Raw genomic sequence first — 24815 nt, 5'->3', positions numbered from 1 at the left:
TATGTTGAGAAGGCTAGTGCATTGGCCAAAGAAATATGTAAAGCTTCTACCAGGACCTCTAGTCTATAATCTCACTCATGAGACTTTTCAGTTTTGAACTTTCTTCCATTTTGGATGCACTCTTTAGAAAGAAAGTGCTTTAATCCATGACAATGCAGCAGTAAGTGTAAAAAAACAAGCACCCAGCAACAAAAAAAATTCACTTCAAATTCCAACAAACTGTCCAATCTCTTAGTTTTGATGGGTTTTTTGACTATTCTAAATTTCCTCTCATGTGCTCTGCTGTTTATAATCCATAAGTAGTTTCTTCTTTTCCCCATTTGCTTCCCCATACTTCCTTCCCAAGTGTTCCACTCCCCCTCCAGTTCCATGCTCTTCCCCATTTCTCCACAAGATGTGAGTTCCTTAGGAAATCAACAGGAGGCATGGGGGTTAGCAGAGGAGGGTGTGTGTGTAAAAGGCAGCACTGCAGGAATGCATCTTTTCTCCCCAAAAAGTTGAACAGATGAAACCATTAAACTTACTTTTATATCTCCCGCTCTCCTTTATCAAAGTAAGATCTCACAAAAAAGTATTAGAGATTTCTTGTCCTATGACTTGATCTCAAACAGATTAGTTTAGTAAAGTACATTTTTAGCTGCTTTTTTTTTTTTTTTTTTTTTGCCCTGTTTCCTCTTACCTATTTTTCAGTAAAAATGCAGCTTCACCAGTGCTACCAATGCTGCAAACTCTACGGCAGACAGAGCATGGGCATCAGATGGGAGTACACCTGGACGTGGTGTACGCTAGTTTACACCATTGGTACCACTAGTGCAGATGCACCTTTGGGGAATATCAGACAGGAGTTTTTTTTTAGTGGAGATAAGTTAAAATAGTTATAATTCAGGAATCTCTTGCCTAATTTACTTCAAATTTGGTAGAAAAATTGAACCTCTACTTCAGCTCTAACTTATCAATTGTAAAGGGAATACTACTTTATTTAGGGATTTCCCTTTATTTTGGGGGCGATAGCAAAAATTGAGTTTATAATACAAACTCAGTCGAAACCTTAACTCTGGAGTGGGTATACTACTCTATAATATGCCTGTTTCCAAATAAAATGTTTCCTCAATGTTTCTTATGGCATGAAATATGCTCTTTGAAATCTCACCTAGACAAAGAGATGAGTTTTCCAAAAGACTAAGATAAGAAACAAAATAAAAAGGTAATAATTTAGCTTTCATCATCTTTACATGCAATCCACTCTCACATCCTTTGGTTTTGGGATAACAGGCAAAGTTTCAATAGGCGAACTTCAAGCCCCACATTTTATGTTAAAACCAGTTACTCCGGAATATGCAAAGAAAATCACTGCAACTCTCTTGAGCTTGCAATTACTTCATTGACGGTTTAACGAATAACGATCTAGTTTCCCTCAATGACTAAATATAGAGGTTAAATTCTGCGCTGTTACACTGCTGTAAATCCACTGGCTCGCTGCAGCGCAGTTACTCATACGCACGAGGTTAACAGCTGAAACAAGAATCTGGTCCGTAATCCCAACAAGCATGTTTGGGACTCCAGGCAGGTTTGTTGTCTAGTCGGAAAGGTCTGACCGGTAACAAAGAGAACGCTAGACACACCGATGCCTGCTGCCTCCTGGGCAAGGCTCATCTCCCCTACTGAGAAAGACCTCAGAGCAACTCCCCAGTACCGCCATCAGTGCCACAAAAAGGCTCTTCTCTCCTCTGCACCCGTTTGCAGTACAGGTGCCAGGCTCGCCATCTGTCACCCCGTGCAGGGGGAAGTGGAAACCACTGCCCGGGGAGGTGGGGGATCCGAGCCGTCACCCGCACTGACTGTCTTCCGTGCAGGCTGGGCGGGCTGCTCAGGGGTCGCGAGCCGGGCCAGGCAGCCCCCACTGGCGAGCGCGCGAGGGGACTGGCGCCCCCACCCCCGTGCTTTGCAGGCAGCTGCCACGAGTCGCCGCCGCCGCCGCCAATCTCCCCGGCTCCCTGCATCAGCACCCTGCCCGCCCCCTCCCCAACGTATCCCTCCGCCGAGGCCGTCGCGCGGCGGAAGGATTCGCGCAGCAGCTGCGCGTTCTTCCCTCACCCCTCCCCCGTCCGCTGTTCTTACTGCGGCGGCTCGGAGGGGAGGGGGAGCAGCAACAGCAACAGCGCGGCGGTGGCGGCCCCGCCCCCTGTCCTCTCCCCGTGGCCGGGCGCGCGCTGCTCGCTGCAGGGCTCGGCTGCCGCTTCGCGCGCGCCTGTGAGACAGCCGCCGCCGCCGCCGCCGCCCTCCGCTCCTCCGCCCGACTGCGCCAGGCGAAGACGATGGCCGGCTGGCAGAGCTACGTGGACAACCTGATGTGCGATGGCTGCTGCCAGGAGGCCGCCATTGTCGGCTACTGCGACGCCAAGTACGTCTGGGCCGCGACGGCCGGGGGCATCTTCCAGAGCATCACGGTAAGGGCCGCGGCCCCCGCGCCGGCTGCGAGCCTCCCGCCCGGCCCGGCTCTAGCCCCTACCCGGCGCGCCTGCGGCGGGGGGGAGGTGATCCGCCGCCGTGTGCTCCTGGCGCCCGCGGGCAGCGGCCGGGGGGGTCCCGCCCCCGCCAGCTGTACCCACTGCAGCGCCCCCCCGGCCGTGAGGGGCCCGGGAGCTCCCCAGGGCGCTGCTGGGCTTTTGTCCGGCGCTTTCCCGATAGCGCCGAGTCCGCCGGTCAGCGGGGACCGGCCCCGCTCACCACCCCCGCCCGGGGTGCTCGGGCCGCGGCGCCGTGTGCTGGGAGCTGCCCGCGCGGGCTAAGCCGGAGCCGGCAATGCGGCGGAGGGAGGAGAGAGAAAGGCCGGGTACGGGAGAGACTTGGCGTAGGGTTCCCTGCGCTCAGGCCTCATTGCTGCGGACAGACTTACGTATCCGGCGTAGGAGGCTTTCGTGAATCCTCGCTGGTGGCTACATGTTTTTCATCTCCAAGATGGCGCACTGCCATTGATTTTTTTCCCCCCTCCCCTTCCTTCTCTCTGTCCTTTCCTCCCCGTCTGTCCTCCTCAGAGGTATTAATCATCCCTGTTCCTGCAACACAGCCCCCTTCCCACCCACGGCTCAGATCTTCCAAAGGAAGGGCCCTGCTCCCATGGGGAAGGGTTTGGAAACCCTTTAAGGATCAGGGAAGACTTATTTAACTGGGAGCCCCTTTAGGCCATACCTATATTGGTGGGTGGTGGTGAATTGCATGTTTTGATTATAACCTTGTGTCATGATGCACGGTTTGCTGCAGACTGATGCACCTTCCCCCTGCAAATCCGTCCTGTAGGTCTCTGCCTTCTGCACGGAAATTTGGGGTTACTGCTTTCAATGAGGAGAGGAGGGCTTGGCTCGTGTTGGATTTGCCCCCCCCCCTCCTGTCCCCCAATGTGGCTCCTGTGCTTGCCAGTTCTCCTTAGGCCCCTCTTTGCTGGTAGCCTTGGTATGCAAAAGCAGCTCTCCTGCATAAAAGCTTTCTCCCCCCACCTCCATAGTTAAGTGATCTCATTGCATGGCCACAGCAGCACCCCCTCCTCATCATACCCTTTCATGGGATGTGATGTCAGTGGGGAGTAGCCATACAGGCCACCAGCTCCGCTGGGGAAACCAGCCCTGCCCTTCCTGAATATGGTTAAATAAGTGGTGCCCTGAGGATTTCCAGCTGCTGACCGGGTCCCCTCCCCCAGGTGTCTTTGTGCCTTGCTAAGATGTGGCTTGGCAGAGTCCCGGTGTGTGATTGGAAATGGCCAGGGCCTGCTATGACTGTGCAGTTCTGGAGGGCAACGCCTCCCATCTCCTTACTTGCTTACTTGCTTTCTTACCGTTAGGAAGCACATTGCTCCTGTCTTGCCTTCACCCCACCCCCACCTTCTCCTCCTTCTTCATCCTGAAAGCAGTGCTGCAGGGAGACTCCCGCATGGAAGGGGGCACAGACTTTGTGGGTGAAAGGCGTGGGGGGTTAATGTAGCCTGATCCCTTTCTAAATGCAATCTGTCTTGGGCTCCTGAAGGGACTAGACAACACGATTTCCCTGTGCACAGAGGGGTCACTTTAGCATTGTGATCCCCTCCCCCACTTTTTAGGGTACTGAGAGACCTATGTGTTTGCTGGAGCTATGGCTTTATGTATCTGAATTTACTGTCTGAGTCATTGAAACTTAGGCATGATATTATGTAACATTCCTTGCCTAGAAAAGGGCAGAGCTGAACATTGTTGTGCATCATCAATTTGGCTACATTTTGCATTAGAAACATAGTTGTTATTTGACCTTTCAGAGACCTGTGGCAGCTGACCTGGGAGGAGTTTAATATCCCACCAATTGTTGTTAAGGCAAATGGAACTGGGGAACACACCTGCATCATTGTTATCTAGACATGGTCCTGAATGGTACCTCATTATCAAGTAACAAAAGTCTGATTCATTCACTTACTAAAATAAATGGCTCTGTGGTTAGCAAAATGCCTGATGACATCACATTGCCTTCTTCAAAAAGACGACTTACTGGAATCTAACTTCTAGGCCTTATCAGTATTGCAGACTTAATCTATAACTTACTATTTGAAACATCTCAAAACAGCACTTGTGTTCACTGAAAATGGTACTAAATTAATTAAAATATGTCTGTGAATAACAAAACACTAGATTCTAAAGTGTCTTGTCTTAGAAGCTTGAGTGTCCCTTTCAAATCTTTTTGCTGGTGACAAGTCTCTTTTGAGTGGAAATTAATCTGTAAACTACTTCATTTAATGTACATGAAATCCAATGTCTTCTGTGAAAGGTAGTTGTGAGAGCTTGCTATATAACACTGAATTTCTTTTTTAACAGCCCATAGAAATAGATATGATTGTAGGAAAAGACCGAGAGGGTTTCTTCACCAACGGTCTGACTCTTGGTGCAAAGAAGTGCTCTGTGATCAGAGATAGCCTGTATGTTGATAGTGAATGCACAATGGACATCAGGACAAAGAGTCATGGTGGCGAGCCAACATACAATGTTGCTGTAGGCAGAGCTGGTCGAGGTAAGCTGTAACTTTTTTCCCCCCTCCCCCCAGAAATTTAAACTAGCAAAACAAGAATGCAGCCTTCAAAACTGGGCTCTAATCATTAAATTACTTACATTAATCTGCATAAAAAGATTTTTTTTAAATTTCCACAATGCAACCTTGGTGTAATTGTGGTCCATCTATTTTCCAGGACTAGATCCGTATCTAGCAGTCCTAGATGAATGACCACAGTTTGGCATTTAACTATCTTTATCAAATGGTTACTTGTGCCTACAGATTTTAACAAGATAGTGTAGCCTGTGTATCAGTTGGATTAAATTTAGTCTGTCACTCATTTGCACTAGGTTTATTGCAGTTAAAATGTTTGGAGTCCAAAGCATAGGGTCATAATGATGGTGGATTTTATTATATCCTATTGAAATCTCTTGTTCAGCATAAACTTGCTCTAAAGTGACTTCTATTAAAATTTCTTCCACAAAGACTTGAATTTCTTGTATGGAACTACCTAGTTTGAATCATAAGTTTTACACTAACTCTTTACAATTTCCTGTTGAGAACCTTGGAAGTCTGATTCTGAGCCAATGAATGAACTCTGTCCAATTGGGTAGCTGCAGGCTATTTATATAAAGCTTGTCTAACTACTTGTGCATTTCATCTAAGCTTCTATAACATATACCCTACTTGCAAGGAGCTAGACTCCATTCCAAAAGAAACTTCTCTCAAAACCCTGGGTACAAGCAACATGAGGACATCCAAGATATTATCTAGGCATTCTGTTGTTAGCTGTTGTAGACTGAGTATGTTAGGGACCAAGGTCAATGTATAAACAAAATAGAGCTACAGAGACACTGCTGTATTGTGTATTTTTACGTAGGCTATGGAGATGTTACAATTATTTTAACAATACAGTCAAATGGAATAGGTAAAGATTTCTGTGCTGCTTGGTCCGTGACTGTAACTAATTCTCTTCCTTTCCTTATGAGGAAAATAGTATCCCTATCTAGATAATTGTTTACTATAGTGATTTTGAAGTTTATATTATTTAAGATATGTCCCCTTATGATCTGGTCTTAGTGATGTTCTGCTGTATACCCGCACATAGGCAAGATGTATCTATATTGCAGTGATTGTCTCACCATTCCTAATTCAAACCACAATTAAAATGAGCCAGTGTTCTTGTGAAGCAAAATTTGTAACATGTAGTTATGCTTGGCATAACTTGATTTTTATTTTTTATAATTTCAGTGTTTACTTTGAAGCATTTTTTCAATTATTGATTTAAATGTTCAGTTGTGTAAAATTATGGGAGGGTCACACAATGGGGGGAGACAGAATTATTTAATGTTAGTAGATTCAAAAAAATAGTACACCTCTACCCCGATATAACACGACCCGATATAACACGAATTCGGATATAACGCGGTAAAGCAGTGCTCTGGGGTGGGCGGGGCTGCGCACTCAGGCGGATCAAAGCAAGTTCGATATAACGCGGTTTCACCTATAACGCGGTAAGATTTTTTGGCTCCCGAGGACAGCGTTATATCGGGGTAGAGGTGTATCATAAATGTTAAAACACAAATTGTCAACATCACATCAAAATATACAAAGAAAATATCCTCATATCAAACTCTTAATTCATTCTCATATAATATTTCTTACTTTGTCTATTTGTAAATTTCATTTATTGATGGAAATAGTATTTCACTGGCTCGTGTGGATGGTGAAATAGACCTCTACCAACTTTACTTACAAAAAGCTAATCCTTCCAAGTTTACATGTACTCTGTTCTAGTGACATCTGGTGGCAGTTAGCATGTAAAGCCTTATGGCATGTAATGTTCTATTGACTATAGTTCTGTAGGAAACTCTTTGCAGTAAAGCACATTGTTATTTTTGTAGTCAACTTACTGTGGGGGGAAAAGGAAAACTAGATTTAAAATCAGCTCAGAATTACTTTACTCCATACAAAAAGCTAATTGCATTATAATGGAAGGAGGAACTCAACATTTCACCCAGAACTGAGTTGTTGGTTTACTCTTACAGTAGTGTCATAAACACAGACTTCTACTTAAAAGTTATTTAAAGTTTACCAATAAACTGCCAAATAAAACATACTTGGTAAAGTTGGAATGTACCCATTACCACTCTGAACTTAATCTCTAGTCTAAAAATACTAGAATCTCCTGTGTGTACTGACATTGCTACCTTTCTCCTTTTTAACATCATTACTTTGTCTACCTTATAAGATGTACCCAGGGTTTCCTGGTCAGAGAGGTCAGATGGTAACATGCACCATGATAAATTTTATCTTTAAAATGGAAGTTACAGCATATGTTCAGGTTTTTTTGCAAAGTCTTATGGCTAGCACACAACTTTTCCATCTCTGAAGTCATGGAGGATACTCTCGCCCAACCCTGTCTACATCTATACTTTAGAAAGCTCTTGTAAAGCCAGCTTAATATCCAACCATTAAAACTTGAATTTGTGTACTTATTGCAATATCTGATTAAAACTTGCATTATTTCCTTGTCTAACACACTCCTTTAAAACCTTTTTTTTTTTCTTTTCTCTTTCAGTCTTGGTCTTTGTAATGGGCAAAGAAGGGGTCCATGGAGGCGGATTGAATAAGAAGGCATACTCAATGGCAAAATACTTGAGAGACTCTGGGTTCTAGTTGCTAGGCAGACTGTTAAGTATTAGGGGAAAATTGCTATTAAACTTTCCTGGCAGTGAGCTTTAAACCTTACATTCTGGAAACTTTATTAGCAATGCAGGATGATGGGGTATGAACCTGTGTCTCCTTTGTATCCCTTTGTTGGTGGGGAAAGGTGTTTTTTTCTTTAATTCTGTTCATTTCTGTTTTGTTTCATTGTGTACTCCAGCATTGGTTATAGTTATGGGAAAGGAAGGTGTCCATGGAGGGACACTGAACAAGAAAGCATATGAACTGGCTTTATACCTGAGGAGGTCTGACATCTAAGCAGCCTCTCCCCATCCACCTAGCAACTGTCTTCATCACCAACCAGTTATGTTCACTGTGCTACCAGACTGTAGATGGTAGTTGTTTTATGTTTTGTTTTTTTATTTATCCATTTTTTCTAATATCATGATTCCAGTTACCCTCGTGTTCATTTGTATGTTAACCACTGTATGTAATCAAGTCCCATATCTGGCACCATTTTCTCAGCATAAAAATGATATGCATGATACCTTGAAAAATGTTTTAGGAGGGGAAGAATGCCAAGTCTAGGCTTTGCTTTGTCTTAGCAATTAATACGATATTGACAACTAAAATAATTTAAACACTAAACAAGGTGCCGATTGTACAATCTAATTTGATCAATGTCTCTTCAGCACTTTGAGCAATTACACAGCTCATTTAGTCTTCCTTTTGTAGAGCATGGTTGGGGGAGGGAAGTGCATGCATATCTTTACTTCTCTCCTTGTCCACTCTTTCATTCACATTTTGTTTGCTTCCACCTATTTTTATACAGTGCCTGGTTTGTTTAACCAATTTGCGCTCAAAAGCTATTGTTTCATTAGTTTTGTTGTTGCACTTCACTGTAAACTTACAAAACTCTTCATAGTGTCTGAAGCACACACTGTTTAATGGGTGCAACTGCAAAACTATCAAACGATGTAGATGCATTTTCTTCATGATCTTACAACCACTGTCCTGAATCAATACCTAGGGACATTCCATCATTGCAATAGCTCAGGCACTTTTTTTTTTTTTGCCAGCTCCAGTTCTGTAGTTGAATTATAAAAAGCTCCCATTATGGACATTAGATATCCCAACAGAACCATCTGGAGTGTGTCCGATTTCAGTTTTTCATAGGACCAATTTTTAATTTGCAGCTTGGGGTTTTATATGAAACTACAGGGTCATTGTGGAAAACTGCCACCTTCAGCTATATACTGGTAGCCTATACTCCAATCTTTCTGTCAGATCTAACTGATAATGTAAAGAAACATGCTGCTCTAATACCAATGTTTGTGTGAGGGGTGGTAGTTTATAAGCTTAAAATTGTTAAAATGATACCATTTCAAATTTGAAATAGTCATTTGGCCTGCCGCACCCTTGCTGCAGAAATTGTGGAGTAAGCTGCCTCGTGCACCAATCATCTAAAATGTGTAACCAAATTGTCCATTCAAGCACGGTACAAACTTGTATGTCCATTTAAAGAGAACTGCAGAACTCTGTATACAAAAGAATAAATGGGAGATGGTATTGGTTGGAATAACTGACTTGGCTGTCTTGTGATGAATTTTTTAATATGTATTCTGTGCCATACTATTGTTTAAAAAAAAAAAAAACGAACTGTTGCTATTGTGAGATGGATTTTAACTGACTATAAGGATTTCTTTTGAATGGCACTACTTTAGGGACATTCTTGTATTTGCTTCTATTATTTGGGCCTTGTGGATAATGTACAGATTTAAACAAATTCTTGTTGCTGATTTGTCCATTTCTTTCCCTGCACTTTTACATCTGGGATACAGTCTAACTCATCTGATTTAATATGCATTTCAAAAAATGCCATAACTATTAAACACCTTGTTTACAGACGAAATAAATTTATTCCAACCAAATAAAATCAGACTCTTGTTACTTTTTTATGCACCAGCCTTTTCTGAAGCAATATACTTCATCGTGTAGCTTACTACACTAACTTTGTGTTTGTGTGTTTTCTCAAAATGTAATTCAGCTCTGCAGGGATTGTAAACTTGTGGAACAGCATTACTGTACTGATGTATTAGTCCTTTTGCTGTAAAGATGACTGTTTAGAACACTAAACTGACTTAACCACTTATTGAGCTTACGTCATAGCAAGAGCTCTAATAGTCTTCATGTTTGCTTCTTAAACGTCTTGTATGGTAGAAGGGGATACTTGAACTAAGGGAAACTAGTGTTATTAACTTCACTAATCCAGCAGATCTCATGGCAGTTTCTCTTTCCTGTTAGGGATGCTGTTTAAACATTCTCTACCCAAGCCGCCTCAATGGTATGTGAATGCATAAACACTTTTTGCAACCTACACTTCTTTAAAACAGGCTGGATGTGACCAGTGCTGTACTAATGTTTCCATTAGTATAAGAGCTAACCCTCTTGTACAAATCCACACTGCTCTTGGAGAAAACATGTCAAACAGTTTAGCACCCAGCTAGTTAACCAGCTTCAAACCCTACAAGTCTTTCACATGGTCTTGACTGATCACTGTGCACAAATTCTGCCAGCCAGTCCTCAGGACACCAGCTACATTGGTACTGGGCATGATGGCTACTTCTAAACATAGTGCACTTTGAGGATATAGGAATTGTCTCTGCAAGTTCACTTGAAACTTAACTTCTCCTTCACTAGGCTACACCTATCCAAGGAAGGAAACAAGGGCAAACCATGAGACCCTAATCTTAACTAAAGGCTAATCTACACTGACAATGCTAAAGCTTTAACATGGCTTGTGTGGTCACGGCAGAGCGCAGGGAGAGAGCTCTCCCAGCGTTCTTTAAAAAACCACTTCCACGAGATGCGTAGCTACCAGTGCTGGGAGCGCTCCCAGAGCTGGTGCACTGTCTACACTGGCGATTTACAGCACTGAAACTTGCTGTGCTCAGGAGGGGTGTTTTTTCACTCCCCTGAGCGAGAAAGTTGCAGTGCTGTAAATTGCCAGTGTAGACAAGCCCTAAGATTCCAGATGGCTCCTCTTAAACTGTGCTTGGAAAAATCTTCTCATCTGTCCTGTCCCACTACTTGTCTTAAACAATCTTCCCCTGCCTTCCGTTCAGTCTTTGAGCCTGCTGCTTACACACCACAAGTACTCTCACCAGGCTAAGTAGTAACTTCCCCATGACCATCCTTAGTCAAAGGGGGCGCTTCTTTTTTCACTGTTATCTTTATCTCATGTGTACCTTTTCACACTTTTGATTACTCCTTACTTTCAGCTCATTGTCTCCATTGACACCTATATCTTACTCCACCTGACTAAAAATTTTGCATCTCTAACTGTTGCCTAACTTTTTTTCTTACCTTGCTAACACTGGTCTCTCCTTTCCTCCTAATTCAGTTGCACTTCCTCTTGTATCTGACAACTCCACTATGCTGCAAAGACATCCTCCCTCCCTTTTAAAAAAGCTTTGAGTCTTGAGTATTCCTTTAGCACCAAAATAAGAAACCTGTTAGATCAATCCTGTGGTCTCTCTAGTCAAGTAACATATCTGACAGTAGCCAATATCAGATCTTTCAGAAGAAACCTTGCAATAGACAGGTAAGGAATAACCTACTTGCAGGGAAAATCACTAAGACTCTAAGACTCATTTATGCCCCGAAGCTTGAGGGATTGTCTGCACCAGAATATTTTTTTGTTGGTTTCTCCCCCCTCCCCCGTTGTAATTCTGGATGTTCTCTTTATCCATATACATGTTTAATCTTTTTTCTTTTTTTTTTTAAATCTGCTAAGCTCTTGACTTCAGTGGTATCTCGTAGCAAAGGGTTCCATAGAGTAACTCTTGCATTGTATGAATATTTTGTTCTGTTAAAATTTGCAGTCTTTCATTCACCCTCTCATAATACAAGAATAGTACAGGAAAGTGCTCAATCTACTTTCTGTATAACATTCATTTTTGTATACCTTTTATCACATTCCCTCTTACCGCACTTCAGTGGGAATCACTCTGCATAGGTAAGCTGTTTCATGCCCAGTTTCATTGCTTGTCTGAACTCCAATTTCTGCTGTTTTTTTGAGACATGGTCACCAAAATTTAATACAGTATTTCAGGTGAGGGAATAGCATTCATTTATATCATAGCCTATTTTTAGTATTCTTCATCCTATTCCTTATTATCCATTGTTTCCTTTTGTGATCCATGCTGAAATTTTAGCAGAGGTCTTTGTGTTCTTCACATGCCTAGAATTTTTTTCTAGTATGTTCGTGTAGAACCTAGTAAGGAGTATATTTAGCGCAAATTACTCCTTCTATTGTGCATTACCTTGCATTTGTCTCTGGTGAATTTCATGGGCAATAGTGTTTTCAATCCTTCACTTTGTTAGGATCCCTCCAGAGTAGCTTGGTCTTGACTAACCTAAACTATCATCTGCAAACCTTGCTGCTACATTGCTCCTTTTTTCTGGATCATTAATAAATAGCTTAAATATCACCGGTCCTTATGCAGAACCTTATGACTTCCCCTTGCTTAAACTTTCATAATAAAAATTGACTAATTCCTTCTCTTTTCTGTCTCAGCCAGTTTCTTATCCATGTTAGTTCTTTGCCTCATCCCCCCCCTCCCCCCCTGAGTACTTTCATTTAATTAATAACTACCTGAGAAATTTTGTTAAAGGCTGTCTGAAATTCTAAATGACCAGTCTTTATCCATGTTATTGACCGTTCAAAGAACATTTAGAGAGGAACAACTTCCCCTTGTAGAAGCCTGCTACTTACTCCCTACCCTATCATGATAATCTAGGTGTTTTAATAGTTCTATTTATTACTGTTCCAACCATTATGCCAAGTACAGAAATAAATCTTACTAGCTTATAGCTCCCAGTCTTGTCTTTTTTTTTAAAAAAAAAGTATATAATTTTCTAGCATGCACACCTCTACCGTAGTCACTGATTTTAATGGGAAATTTCATAGTTTTTATTAGTAGTTCAGCCAGCTCATTTATTACTGAAAAGTAGGTATCTTTCCAATATCCTCTGTAGTGAAAATTAATGAACAGAAGGATGCTACAGAGAAGCTAAATGTGACTTGTGCTTCTTAGTTGCTCTCTTAATCCCTTGCAGCCTTACAGCCTTTCTTCCATAATTAAAAAATGTATTTGTTTTAATATCTTTAGCTATTTACTTTATAGATTCTGGTGTAGCCTTCCTAACTTCCTCCTTGCATGTTGCCTGCTTAATTTATACTCTTATTAGTCTTTGCTAGGCCTTGATTTCCATTTTCTGAAGGATCTCTCTTGAGTTTTCTGTTTAGCCATACCGGTTTACTTTTTGCCTTGTTCAGAGGTATACATGCCATCTGAGACTCTCCATTGTTTCCTTAAATCTGTTTCCCAAACTTTTGAAATCTGAACCCTCATTCTTTTCTGGAAAATTGAACCAGTTGTGTCCCTCCTCCCCTCCCTATAATCCTACTAATGTATTGTTAAAGGCCTTAATGTCTTAACTTATACATCTGCACTACTCATTAAGTAATGCTATTCCTCTCCTGGGATGCATTGAACAGTGAAATAGTTAATGTTAACATTAAAGTATAAGTGGCATCTGAGTTGGCATCTGAGTTGGCATCCAGTGAAATGAATGGGGTAATTCCAGAGCCATTGTTTCAAGCTCTCTACAAACTCACTGATTGCACTTGCTTCACTTTATAAATGTTTGCTTTCCTTTACTCCACCCTTTGGCTAGTCCTTCATGCCTCCTAAGGGTGCATGCTTCACACTCTGAAGGTACGTCTACACTTACCGGAGGGTCCGACGGCAGGCAATCGATGTTCTGGGATCGATTTATCGCGTCTGGTTTAGACGCGATGGATCGATCCCGGAAGTGCTCGCCGTCGACGCCGGTACTCCAGCTCGGCGAGAGGAGTACGTGGCATCGACGGGGGAGCCTTCCTGCCGCGCCTGGACCCGCGGTAAGTTCGGACTAAGGTACTTCGAATTCAGCTACGTTATTAACGTAGCTGAATTTGCGTACCTTAGTCCGAAGTGGGGGGGTAGTGTGGACCAGGCCTGAGAAATGTTACCTTAAATAGTATCCACGCCAAAAGGATTTGAATGTCTTTGCTTTTGACTTCAGTGCCATTTTTACAAGCTTTGAAATCCCCCTTTCTAAAACTGAATGTCACCATACTAGGGTTTGGGGGGTTGTTTTTTTTGTAACTTTCCTCTCCTAAGGATGCTGCATTTTATTATATTGTTAATTACTTACTGTCTCATCTTCTACTGCTTATTTCTTGCAGTAACTTCTGTAGTATTTAGGTCTAAATCAGAGGTGGGCAAAGGCCCGCGGGACCCTCCTGCCCGGCCCCTGAGCTCCTGCCCCAGGAGGCTAGCCCCCTGCGATTCCCCCTCCCCTGCAGCCTCACTCGCTCCGCCGCTGGCGCAATGCTCTGTGCGGCGGAGCTGCGAGCTCCTGGGGCAGCGCAGCTGCAGAGCCCGACCTGACTCAGTGCTCTGTGCTGCGCGGTGGTGACGGCGTGGCTGGCTCCAGCCAGGCGGCGCAGCTGCCTGTCCTGGTGCTCTGGGCGGCACGGCTGCAGTGCCGCCAGCCACCGATGCTCCAGGCAGCACGGTAAGGGGGCAGGGAGCAGGCGGCGTTGGATAGAGGGCAGGGGAGTTCGGGGTGGTGGTCAGGGGCTGGGGGTGTGGATAGGGGTTGGGGCGGTCAGAGGGCGGGGAACAGGGGGATTGAATGGGGGCAGGGGTCCTGGGAGGGGGGAGTCAGAAATGGGGGGGTTGGATGGGGCGGTGGGGGGCAGTCGGAGAAGTTGCAACATCATTTTTTTTAATTACACACTCTCCTGTAAACCTAGTGCACAATGCTGTGCCCACAAATCCATATCCCCAGCTGTAGGCATGCTCTGATACATTCTGTATGATAGACCTGGGGAAGGAAGCAGACATGGTTAAAACTTGTGGTGCTTATGGTTCACCACCTGTATCAGCCTCCCGCCAGGCACCCACACCCAGAACTTACATGCCCTGGATCACCTGTGCCCTATAACCTGGATCTCTGATGCATCCAAACCCAAATGGATAGCCCACAGTTGCCCTTATACAGAACCAGTGGGATCAATCATTTCCTGGTGTCAAGCCCAAGAATGACAGCCCCTTCCTAAACACTCCTGCAATTGGAATTTGGTTGGAAGGAATGGTCCTTCTTGCAGGAACAGGGGACTGTCCCCAGGTGACCTCTGACCCACATATGCCTGCAGCACGTGTAAGGACACAGATACCCAACAAAGCAGTGCAGAGAAACAGCCTCACCAACCCCAATTCAACCGGTTTTTGAGCTGTGGACCTGAGCCCTAGAAAGTCACCATCCCACTACACATCCTGTAGTTCGAGAGCCCACTCCAAAGAGTCTCCCGTGCTTGAAGGAAACAACTCACTGACGCAGAGGACCCCCGAAGAAAACTAACACAGAGACTTGCCTTGAAAAGTACAGCCTCATCCCCTGAAGGGTAGGCCTGAGGAAGAACCTCAGTTAAGTGCCTTAGAACCTGCAAGATCACTGGCTTCCTGATACTGCTCTGCGTCCCAGCAGCCCAGGCCCAACCCTCCCCCTTTCTGCAGACCATGAATCCCTAAAAGGGATGACCCACAGACCTACAGTAAAAGGCCACCCTGGGTAACTGTTTAACTATAGGAAGACCACAAACCACCACATTTGGGGTTCCGGCATAGATAGACCCCCTCACTCCCCCCATAAACTCCTCAAATACCATTGTGTAAGCTAAAAAAGTGTGCAGTGTAAGTGCTCCCTTGCCTGCTGATACAGTTTCTGGCAACCAAGATTCCATAGGACTGTTGACAGCTGTTCTGGCTCTTCCTTGGCCTCCCGTGATAGTGCTCTGAATCTGTTGACCTGCAATCCAGAGAGCATTAGCTATGCTGCTGTTAAGCCCAGGCACATTCTTGGCTGTGAAATGAATACTGCATGCAGATTTCTGTTTGGTAGTGTTAATTATCTCTAGACAGAAGAGAGGGCCTTCCTTACATTAAGGATTCCATGCAGATGAAGTCACTCCTTCCCCTTCCTGTGAAGAGCTGCTGTGCCCCAGGCTAGGAATGGAAATCTCTCTCTTCTACAGGGCAGTGGGTGAGACATGAGACAGAATAAGTCCTGGTGTCCTTCCCTTAAATCAGGGGTCTCAAACTCAAATGACCACGAGGGCCACATGAGGACTAGTGCATTGGCCCGAGAACTGCATCACTGACACCCCCCCTCGCTGCCCCTGGCCCCGCCCCCACTCTACCTCTTCCATGAGGCCCCGCTCCTGCCCCGTCTCTTCTCCACCTCCTCCCCTGAGCGCACGGCTCCCTGCTCCTCCCCCCTCCCTCCTGGAAAGTGCTAAGCGCCACCAACAGTAATCCACCTCACTCAAAGGACAAAACATGCACTTAGTTAGATTTACTTCTGTTAAAGCCCCTCCACTGCACTGGGCTGCACCACCACTCCACCCCTGCTCTGCCTCTTCCAGGGGTGGCAGGTTTGTAGAAATTTTGGTGGTGCCCAGAACCTGCCCCCCCCAAACTCCACTCCCACCTGCCTAAGGCTCTGGGAGGGAGTTTGGGTGGGGGTGGGGGGTGCAGGCTCTGGGATGGAGTTTGGGTGCTGGGTGCAGGCTCCGGGCTGGGGCAGGGGGTGGGGGGTGCAGGCTCTGGGATGGTGTTTGGGGATAGGAGGGGTGAGGGCTGTGGGGCTGGGGATGAGGGGTTTAGGGCATTGGAGAGGCTCAGAATTAGGGCAGAAGGAAAGGGGAAGGGCAGCCTGCCCTGGCCATAGTGTAGGGGGGCACTAGGACCCTGCGGCAGCAGGTGATGCTGGAAGCTGGCAGAGCAGAGTGGAGTCAGCATGAGCTGCAGGCTCTGGGGCAGTAAGTGAGCCGGGGGGACGCTCAGGGGAGACGCGTGGGGGTGGCAGGCAGGGCTGGGGGAGAGACCCAGCCTCAAACATTGGGGAGCAGCGAGCAGGGAGCTTAGCTGCCACATAAAATAACTCGGGGGGGGGCACGGGGAGCTTGGCGGGCCGCAGGGAAGAGCTCCACGGGCCGCAGCCCACGGGCCGCGTGTTTGAGACCCCTGCCTTAAATCATTCTAACAAGAGTGGAGTTAAGTGCATTCCATTTCCTGTCAGGGAGGACAGAGACAGACAAACCTCTGTTCAGAGCACAATGTACCGTGCACAAGCACAGGCAATCTGAGGCAAGAAGGACTCTACCCCAGGTGTGGCTCTGCTCAGCTCAGAACCTGATCTGCACTCCCCATGCCCACTTGAGGGCACACAGGGAGAGACATGGAAGAAATTCCGGTGTTGAGCCATTTCTCCATTCAGGAATCTGGGAATGAGTGTTTGGGTCCTCCGGCATGTGACTGGTGCATTCACACTGTAGTCAGTCTGTGGGTCCATGAAACACCCATCTGACTGGAAGAATCCTGCACTGTCACTGACTGATGTGCTTGAGCAGGACTGGTATACAAGCACAGAGCTGGACATACTGTAAGGCAGTGTAATAAGCGCAGTCAGGAAAGTAACTCAAATATGTTCCCGATGGACTGTTTTTTTCTCTAAATGGACAACCTATCCTAAATTCTCAATTAGAGAGACAATCTTCACTCATTGATATATTTTGCTTTCCGCTACCAACTCTCTGTTTAACTTTTTTCATGAGTAATGTACCCGAATGCACAGATGCTAAATATCTGAACTGTATTATTAAATTCATTCACCTACATTTGGGTTATTGCTGAGTATGTACTATATGTATCTAATGACTTTCAAAACAAACTTTGTATTTGTGGATAATCTAAGCACTATACCCAGATGTACAGACACTCTTTTCTCAACCTATGTATTATATAATTTTTTTTAACGTTAGCTTTAATACAATTTTTAAATCCAGGCATTGGCTGGGAAGGGGGATTAAGCTCCCACCTACACTATGGCCTTTTCTTATAGCTCTAGTTAGGCCATGGGGGTCAGCAGAGCTGCCATTGGAGTCTCCCATTTAACAGACCAGACTGCCACCATGCAAAACTGAATCCTACTTTGGGGACATGGCACAGTTGCATGAGCAGAGGGACAGAACATTGGGGCTACCCTGTTTATCCATATCCCCATCATGGCAGAGAGTCTGGCAAAGAGGTGGCACCTTACTTGACAAGCAGAGTTGCTTTAACTCTGTAAGCAAGGGTACACTGGAGGGGAAAGTATGGGAATGTCTCTGCTGAGACATTTCACCCACTAAATTAAGCTAACAACCAGATCAGTTCTGCACAGCTTCAAATAACCCTTTCCACATCTCATCCAGTGTTTGCTCAATGCATGGGTCCCAGGGCTTTTCTAGATCTTTCACCAGATGATCTATTCCTACACCATTGTCTTGGCTTCCATTAGGAGGGGTGAGAGCTCAGCAAGGGGTGGTGGGAGTAGTCATTTGCCTTCCAATGGCAGAGGATTGTCTTCCTGCAGCTTATAAATTAGAATTTAAAAGGATGCATTCTCATGGACAAAGACTCCTCTCCTCCTCCGGGAAGAGCAGAGCTAAAGAGGAAACAGGCTCACTTTTTTGTTATTGTTGTTTGTTTGTAGGAGGGTGGGGGCAGGGCAGGTGAGCAGCTTTTATAACCTCCATGCTGTAAGTGTTGTAGGGACTGTGGGAGTTATGGGAACTAACACCCAAGTTCACGAGAACAAGTGGCCAGTTATGAACACACTATGCTCCGCAGTCTAAGGACCTAACTACCTTAAGGACGTTTGCCCTAATGTAACTACGTAAGTGTGTAAACCTCTAACTAAAGTGCATCAGTTTAAAGCAGACCTTTATCCCATTAAACTGCTGTAGGAAAGGACTTCAAGTCTATATTTCGAGTGGAAATGGACAGTCCTCACTAAGTGTCTGATTATATCAGTCTTGCTGGCCACAGCTCAGAAGGACCAAGTCACCAGCAGCACCAACCCTGGACATTCCAGCTATTGCTAGTGATTTGGAGGTTTTCAGCAGTGCCAGTTTCTATGTTAGTTAGATTTACACTGCAAGTATGGCTAAGGCCCCACAAGAGATTAAGGGGAGACCTCGAGTATGGGGAATGGTCACACAGAAAGGGGCTCTGTACCAGGAGCAAGGACCAAGGCAGGGCATGTTAGTCCCAGATCAGGATGATCAATCCAGCCACCACTGTCCCGCTGGAGCAGTGATGGGCCCAGGGTAAGAACCAACTAGATTAGAACAAAAAGGCAGAATCACCAGGTGAATTCCACCCTGCAGCCAGGAGGGCAAACTGGGCTCACTCCTGGGGCAGTGTCCAGCTGGAGTGAAGCCAGCCAAGCGCACATCCAACAGCTGCTGCAGCCACCAATTCAAGTCCCGCAGGGCAGCAGCCAGCCACTCATGGGCATGGCCCACAGTCCGAGGCAGCCAGAATACCCCACCAGGGCTCTGCCCAGGCCATGGGGCTCATCCCTATCCTCCCTAGTAATGCCTAGCCCCCACTGCCCTAGCCCCACAGGGCCCATGGGGGAGAGGAGGCAGCCCTTACCATGGCCCAGGACCTGTCCCCTGAACAGCTCCACATGGGTAACCACAAAAGTTAATCACTTTAAGGTAAAGCCAGCAGGGCATGGTCCTGCCATCTCACACAGCTGGTGGCCCACCTGCAATTGGAGGAGGAAGTGCCAGACCCCACAGAGGCTGCCCTGCTGCAGCCCCATCCAGGCGGGCAGAGGGAGGGCGGATTGACTGCTGGAAACAGGAAGTGGCTCTGAGCATATGGCTCCAAATCTTGCGCTTGTTCCTGCAAGATCTTATGGCTCCAAATTACATGCCACATCCTAAGAGACCTCAAGCTTACCCTGTAAGTCCTGGGGGGGCTGGAAATTTCATAGGACCTATTCCTTCCTGTCCTTTTGCTTTCTCTCATTTCAGGAGCCACCATAATGCACCCCTCGCTAGGCTTGGGACCTTCTTTTGTAAAGAGCTGTTTATACTTGGGCTACTCAAATAGTCGTATTAATCTTGCGATAGTTGCAGAGTATGCCTACACTATCTTGTGCTGAAACAGCTGCAAATGCTTTCAAATGTATGAACTTTACACTTACTTTACAACATTAACTTCAAGAATGACGTATGACTTCATGAAGGCTGACATGCTTTTTTAAACAAGCAGTCAAAATACAGCTATATCTTAAACCATTAACTTCTATTTTTTGAGGGCAACTGGCGCTGGATTTGGATTTGATAGGCATAATTTTAACAAATGGTCATCAAAGATGGGAGCCAGCTGTACATGGTAGCATAAACAGAGTGGTAGAATTGTTTAGCTTCACATATATTGTGTATCAAAACTTTGAAGACACTCGCTCTTACTTTTGAAGGGAGGAGGATCTATCAGTGAATGGGTATATTTACACTGGTCCTTACATGAGTTTAAGCCAAAATTTCACTACTTTCCATACAAAAATATCCCTTTACCCACATTTGGAGGTTCTATAAGCCTGGTCTAGCTGGTGGGTGACTGGGACTCTGGTAGGTCATGGCCAGTGGTTACAACAGGAGTTGGCTGCCAGGGTCAAGGGTCAAACCCAACATTCAGGACTTGGAGTAACGCAAGGCAGGAGCAGGGCTGGGAACAACCAGGCACTATAACAACTGTAGTTAAGTGCCTTCGAGCAGCCAATTGAACTGCTGCTGAGCTTAGTAGCCAATGTGGTGACTCTTCCAACCAATCAGGCGGTGTAGCCAATCAGGCAGCCTACTACATGCCAGCTGTTTGAGGCAAGGGTTTGTTTAGTGCATGGAAAAAAAAGACAGAGTTCATTTTAAATGAGATTTTTCCTAAACCTCAGTCTTCCAACTAGGTGTATGCCTGGACTTTACTGAAGAATAACTGCACAGCTTACTTTGAAAGTGAAAATAACATTTACACTTAAAAACTGCATCTGGGTGTGTAAGTACGGTGATGATATACAGGATAAGCCTTACATTCTGCCTGCCCTCACCAGGGATGTTTGGGGGTGTGAGGGACTGAGAGACATCGTTGTTCATCTACAACTCCCATGCCCCCACAGCCTGTTAAGTCTGACTTCCTCCAGTAGTGTGCAGTAGTCTTCCCTTACTACTAATGAACCTGTCCAAAAGAAATGACTTCCTTTTCCAGGTGGTAGGCAAGGAAGGAGTGACTGCACTGTGCATTAGAGCTGTGAAAACAGTGTGGCCTCACCAGGAATCTCTTCAACCCAGGCTTTGGGTATTTGGTTACCAATTCACAAATATAGACTCTGCTGGCTTTAAGGGGCCACCAGCATGGGGAGTAGGGGTGATTAATGGCACCAGGCTTTCTTTTCTCCATGTTTTCCCCCCCGACGATTACACAAATTACATGCAAAAAATCTACATTGGTGCAGCTTTAAGATCACAAATTTAAACAAGGAAGTGATACAAAAGTTTAAGTTCTCCATGAAACATTATCACACTTACAGTGCACATAATATTGATTACTATACTGTTTATTGTATCCTGTGATATACCTTTGGTGCAACGTAAGTGAGTTAATGTTATGGGAACCTTAACATTTGTATTTCCTGGTTCTTTTTAAATACATAACCTTACCATCAGTCTTTGGCCTTAATTATATTATAAATAAAAAGGCAGCATGTATGCAATGTGACAGTTTAATAAATTCCTGCTAATACTTAAAGTGGAAAACATGTTTATTAACATTCTTTCAAATCCCCCTTATACAAGGCCGTATAAAAAATCTTTGCATTTTGATTATACATAGTTATAATGATATTATATATAATTTAGGTTTTCATGATACACTAGTAAGTACAGAGTTCTGTTAAATATTTATAACCACTCATTTTCAAATCAAATACTTGAAAAAACAATTTATCTATGTACATAGTTTAGCAGACTAATGCAGCATAAAATGCTCCTTATTTAGAGGTATATGATGTGAGGATCAACAGAACAGTTACTACAATTCAGTATTTCTATATACAGCTTTGCTTGCCTTGCTGTTTTGGTCACTCCCAGCCCCTGCATTATTGTCATAGGAAATTACTCTAGCTGCTATCAGCAAATGGGGCCGATTAATAAGATGTTCATTATGAATCTTTTTGTGTGAGCTATTTTAAACCTAACTGATTCTGAAATTTCCTTCACAACCTTAAACTGCTCATGCAAGCTCAATAGGATTACTTGGAAAAGTAGCAGAATCACTGCTGTCAAGATTAAAGCATCAGTTTCCCTGCTTTGTGATCTGCTTGCTAAAAGAATACTAAACTGTTCTACCTCCTTCTTTCAGTAGTGGTGCAGCCTTGGGAAAACCCCAGAGACACAGGAACCATATACATTTTTGATTGGGTTGGAGGGGTAGCGCTTACCATACGGTTAATAAATATTACTATCAATATAAGCCAATCTTACCTACAAGCTGTAATCAGGAAAAAAAAAAAAACCTACTTTCTTGGCTATATCCCATTTCAACAAGATGCTGACATTTAAAGTAGAGTCTCTGGTTTACTGTGATATCCCTACTGATGGAGACTCCCAGCACTATTCATTAGTATTGTGAAGTCCAGTTAAACTGTTCATTTTGAAAAGATAAATATGTGAATGAATAACTGAACCAAAAAATCTGTCTGTAATATGACTAAAACATAGAACACTACATGAAGAGCTGCATCTATTGAAGTAACCAAAGAGACCACCAAATAGAATGTATTCCCTATATAAGTGTATGTAAAGTATAGCTTTATGAACAGTTTTGTTCTTACGAGATTGATCACTAGCAGCCTTGAAGCTCAAACAGTATTTGCCGCTCTGTACTCCCTTTCATCATTGGGCTGTAGCTGAACCACTACACTCTCTTCATTCATTCCATCCTCTGCATCACTACTATCAATATCCTCATTGTCGTCTTCCTCATATTCTGAAGATTCAGTCATGTTTTGATGGGAATAAGACTCTGACAAAGCCCCAAATGACTGAGTGCTAGCTGAAGCTAATGGTCTAAGCAAAGGGGTGTTTTCAGAGACTTCATTCTCTTCTTGACTGCTGTCTGTTTCAGAGTCTGAATCCCCTTGAGAAGGGACCACTTTCTGCTTACACACAGGGCATGTTTTCTTGGTTTTAGTCAGCCAGGGGTCCACACACTTGCAATGATAGGCTGTCAGGAAACAAAACAGGTATGTCATTTGCTAGGTAAACATGACAGTCTGAGGTTACTCTTGTTATGTTATAATTTTGTGTTACAGTTTTATGTTAAATAATGCTGATTTTAAAAGACCTTGTGTTTGGGTGTCAACCACACACAATGCCTGATTGGGGAAAAATGGGCCAATTAACTTTATAGGCTGCACCTGGAGGAGAGGCAGGGACTAATAAAGGTTAACTGATGATGAAGGCCAGCTGGCTGGGGCAGGCTGAGCTTATATAAAGGCAAGAAGGGGCTGTTGGGAGGAGCTCTGCAGTCCCTCCCTAGAGGCGAGGCACGGCACGGCACAAGGTGGAGGTGATATAGGGGGAGAGTAGGCCCTGGGATCCTGCCTTGGACTGTAGACTCTGGCAAGAACTCTAGAAGGGGTGAAGTAGCCACAGGGAGCAGAGGAAGCTCCAGTGGTGATGCAGAGGTGGGCTAGGAGATAAGGAAGAAAGGTAGAAAAGAGCCCAGAAAAATAGCAAGAGGGTCAGAGCTTACGCAGACTGTGGTTGCTGGCCAGAGTGTATGTGGGCTGGAACCCAGAATACTGGGTAGGTCCAGGTTCCCTTACCAGCCACTGGGAAAGCAGCACAGACTGGGTAGTGGATCAAAAGATTGCCTGAGGCAGTTTGTCCAGTGGGACTTTGATATCCTGGAAGGGGAGAACTATAATAATCTGGCTGGAGGGAGCAATTGAGTCCAGATATCAGGGGGTAGCCGTGTTAGTCTGTATCTACAAAAACAACAAGGAGTCTGGTGGCACCTTAAAGACTAACAGATTTATTTGGGCATAAGCTTTCATGGGTAAAAACCTCACTTCTTCGGATGCATAGCTATGTGAAGGTTTTTACCCACGAAAGCTTATGCCCAAATAAATCTGTTAGTCTTTAAGGTGCCACCAGACTCCTTGTTGTTTTTGAGTCCAGATAGAGACCACAGGGTGAGCAAGCAAAGGAGGGGACATCTGACTGCTTGAGAGCTAATCCCCAGATGAACCACAAGGCGGCGCCACTTGTGGTGAGTGAACCTCTTCAGAGAACGTTGGTTACTGTAAACCAGTTGGGATATTGGTCACGTTTACCTTTGGACAACACCTAGCACAGTGGGTCCTGATCCTAACAAGAGCCTCTGAACACTATTGTAATATAAATAATAACCATTTTTGGACTCTAAGGGCAGGGAGAGCATCAGCTTCCATCAAGTGAACAATCATTAGACCCTTGCTGAAGAAGTTTCTGATGCTGGAAATCTTTTTTTCCTGAGAAGGTTGTGGCAAGGCAATTTTCACTGGTGTCTACTGGAGTCTTCCAATCTCCTTGATCTCTTAGTCTGGTATTAGGGCTGGATTTGGCACAGCAACTGTACTGATCTCAATGGCCTTATCTAAGCTGAGAAAATGCATCTTATGAAAATGTCTTAACTAACATGATGATCAACACAACCTAGCAGGACAGGTGTGTTAGCTGGTCAGGAACCCTACGGTTAACCATGACCAACTAATATGTTTTTAAACATGGTGTATCACTTCCTATACTATGTATAAAGTGATGTTTAACATGTAGTAATTAACATGTTTTCCTAGGACAAGTGTTCATGATGATTCCTTTAGATCTGTCAGTAGCCTTTGACTGTGAGATTTGGTTAACTTTGTGGCCCTTAGCTAGGGTAGATGCCATATTTCTGTTCTTTCTTTCTGAGAAGTCCCAGGCATTTGTCTGTCTGCCCTCAAGGTTCTTTTGTATGGAATTCTACAAAACCCTATTTAGTCTCTCACTGAGCAGAACGGGTATGTGAGGCCACTATGTGAGATGGTTTTGGCTGCACTGTCATCAGATGTCTCATTTTCATCTGACCTGATGATACTCTTTTGCAATGCCTGGT

General features: G+C 44.7%; 2 protein-coding genes across 3 annotated transcripts in view; one reads left to right on the top strand and one right to left on the bottom strand.

The window, feature by feature from the left end:
- The first annotated feature begins 2160 nt into the window (after positions 1-2160).
- On the top strand, positions 2161-9607 carry PFN2 (profilin 2). 2 transcript variants are annotated; one of them, XM_024209021.3, is made up of 3 exons: positions 2161-2447; positions 4833-5025; positions 7892-9607. In XM_024209021.3, the coding sequence occupies exons 1-3, from the start codon at positions 2316-2318 to the stop codon at positions 7987-7989; spliced, it is 423 nt and encodes a 140-aa protein (XP_024064789.1). In that variant the 5' UTR covers positions 2161-2315; the 3' UTR covers positions 7990-9607. The 2 variants fall into 2 exon arrangements, with proteins under 2 accessions (XP_024064789.1, XP_024064788.1); XM_024209020.2 differs by having other exon boundaries at positions 2165-2447; positions 7586-7983.
- Positions 9608-21420: 11813 nt separating this feature from the next.
- RNF13 (ring finger protein 13) overlaps positions 21421-24815 on the bottom strand; it is a 120800-nt gene continuing 117405 nt past the window's right edge. Inside the window, exon 12 of the mRNA XM_026649993.2 lies at positions 21421-22901. Coding sequence (XP_026505778.1) covers positions 22537-22901 — 365 coding nt within the window. The 3' untranslated portion in view covers positions 21421-22536. The remainder of the gene's footprint in view (positions 22902-24815) is intronic.

Source organism: Terrapene carolina, unplaced genomic scaffold (assembly GCF_002925995.2).
Source record: "Terrapene carolina triunguis isolate 2854851 unplaced genomic scaffold, T_m_triunguis-2.0 Scaffold88, whole genome shotgun sequence".
NCBI lineage: Eukaryota > Metazoa > Chordata > Testudines > Emydidae > Terrapene > Terrapene triunguis.
The sequence above is the reverse complement of the archived record's forward strand: the minus strand, read 5'-3'. Positions and strand labels throughout refer to the sequence as shown.

Excerpts from the sequence above, each read along its gene's own strand:
- PFN2 (XM_024209021.3), top strand. The coding sequence starts at position 2,316 with ATGGCCGGCTGGCAGAGCTACGTGGACAACCTGATGTGCGATGGCTGC. Across the intron at positions 2,448-4,832 it reads GCATCTTCCAGAGCATCACG|CCCATAGAAATAGATATGAT; the intron begins GTAAGGGCCGCG and ends CTTTTTTAACAG. Across the intron at positions 5,026-7,891 it reads TGTAGGCAGAGCTGGTCGAG|CATTGGTTATAGTTATGGGA; the intron begins GTAAGCTGTAAC and ends TGTGTACTCCAG.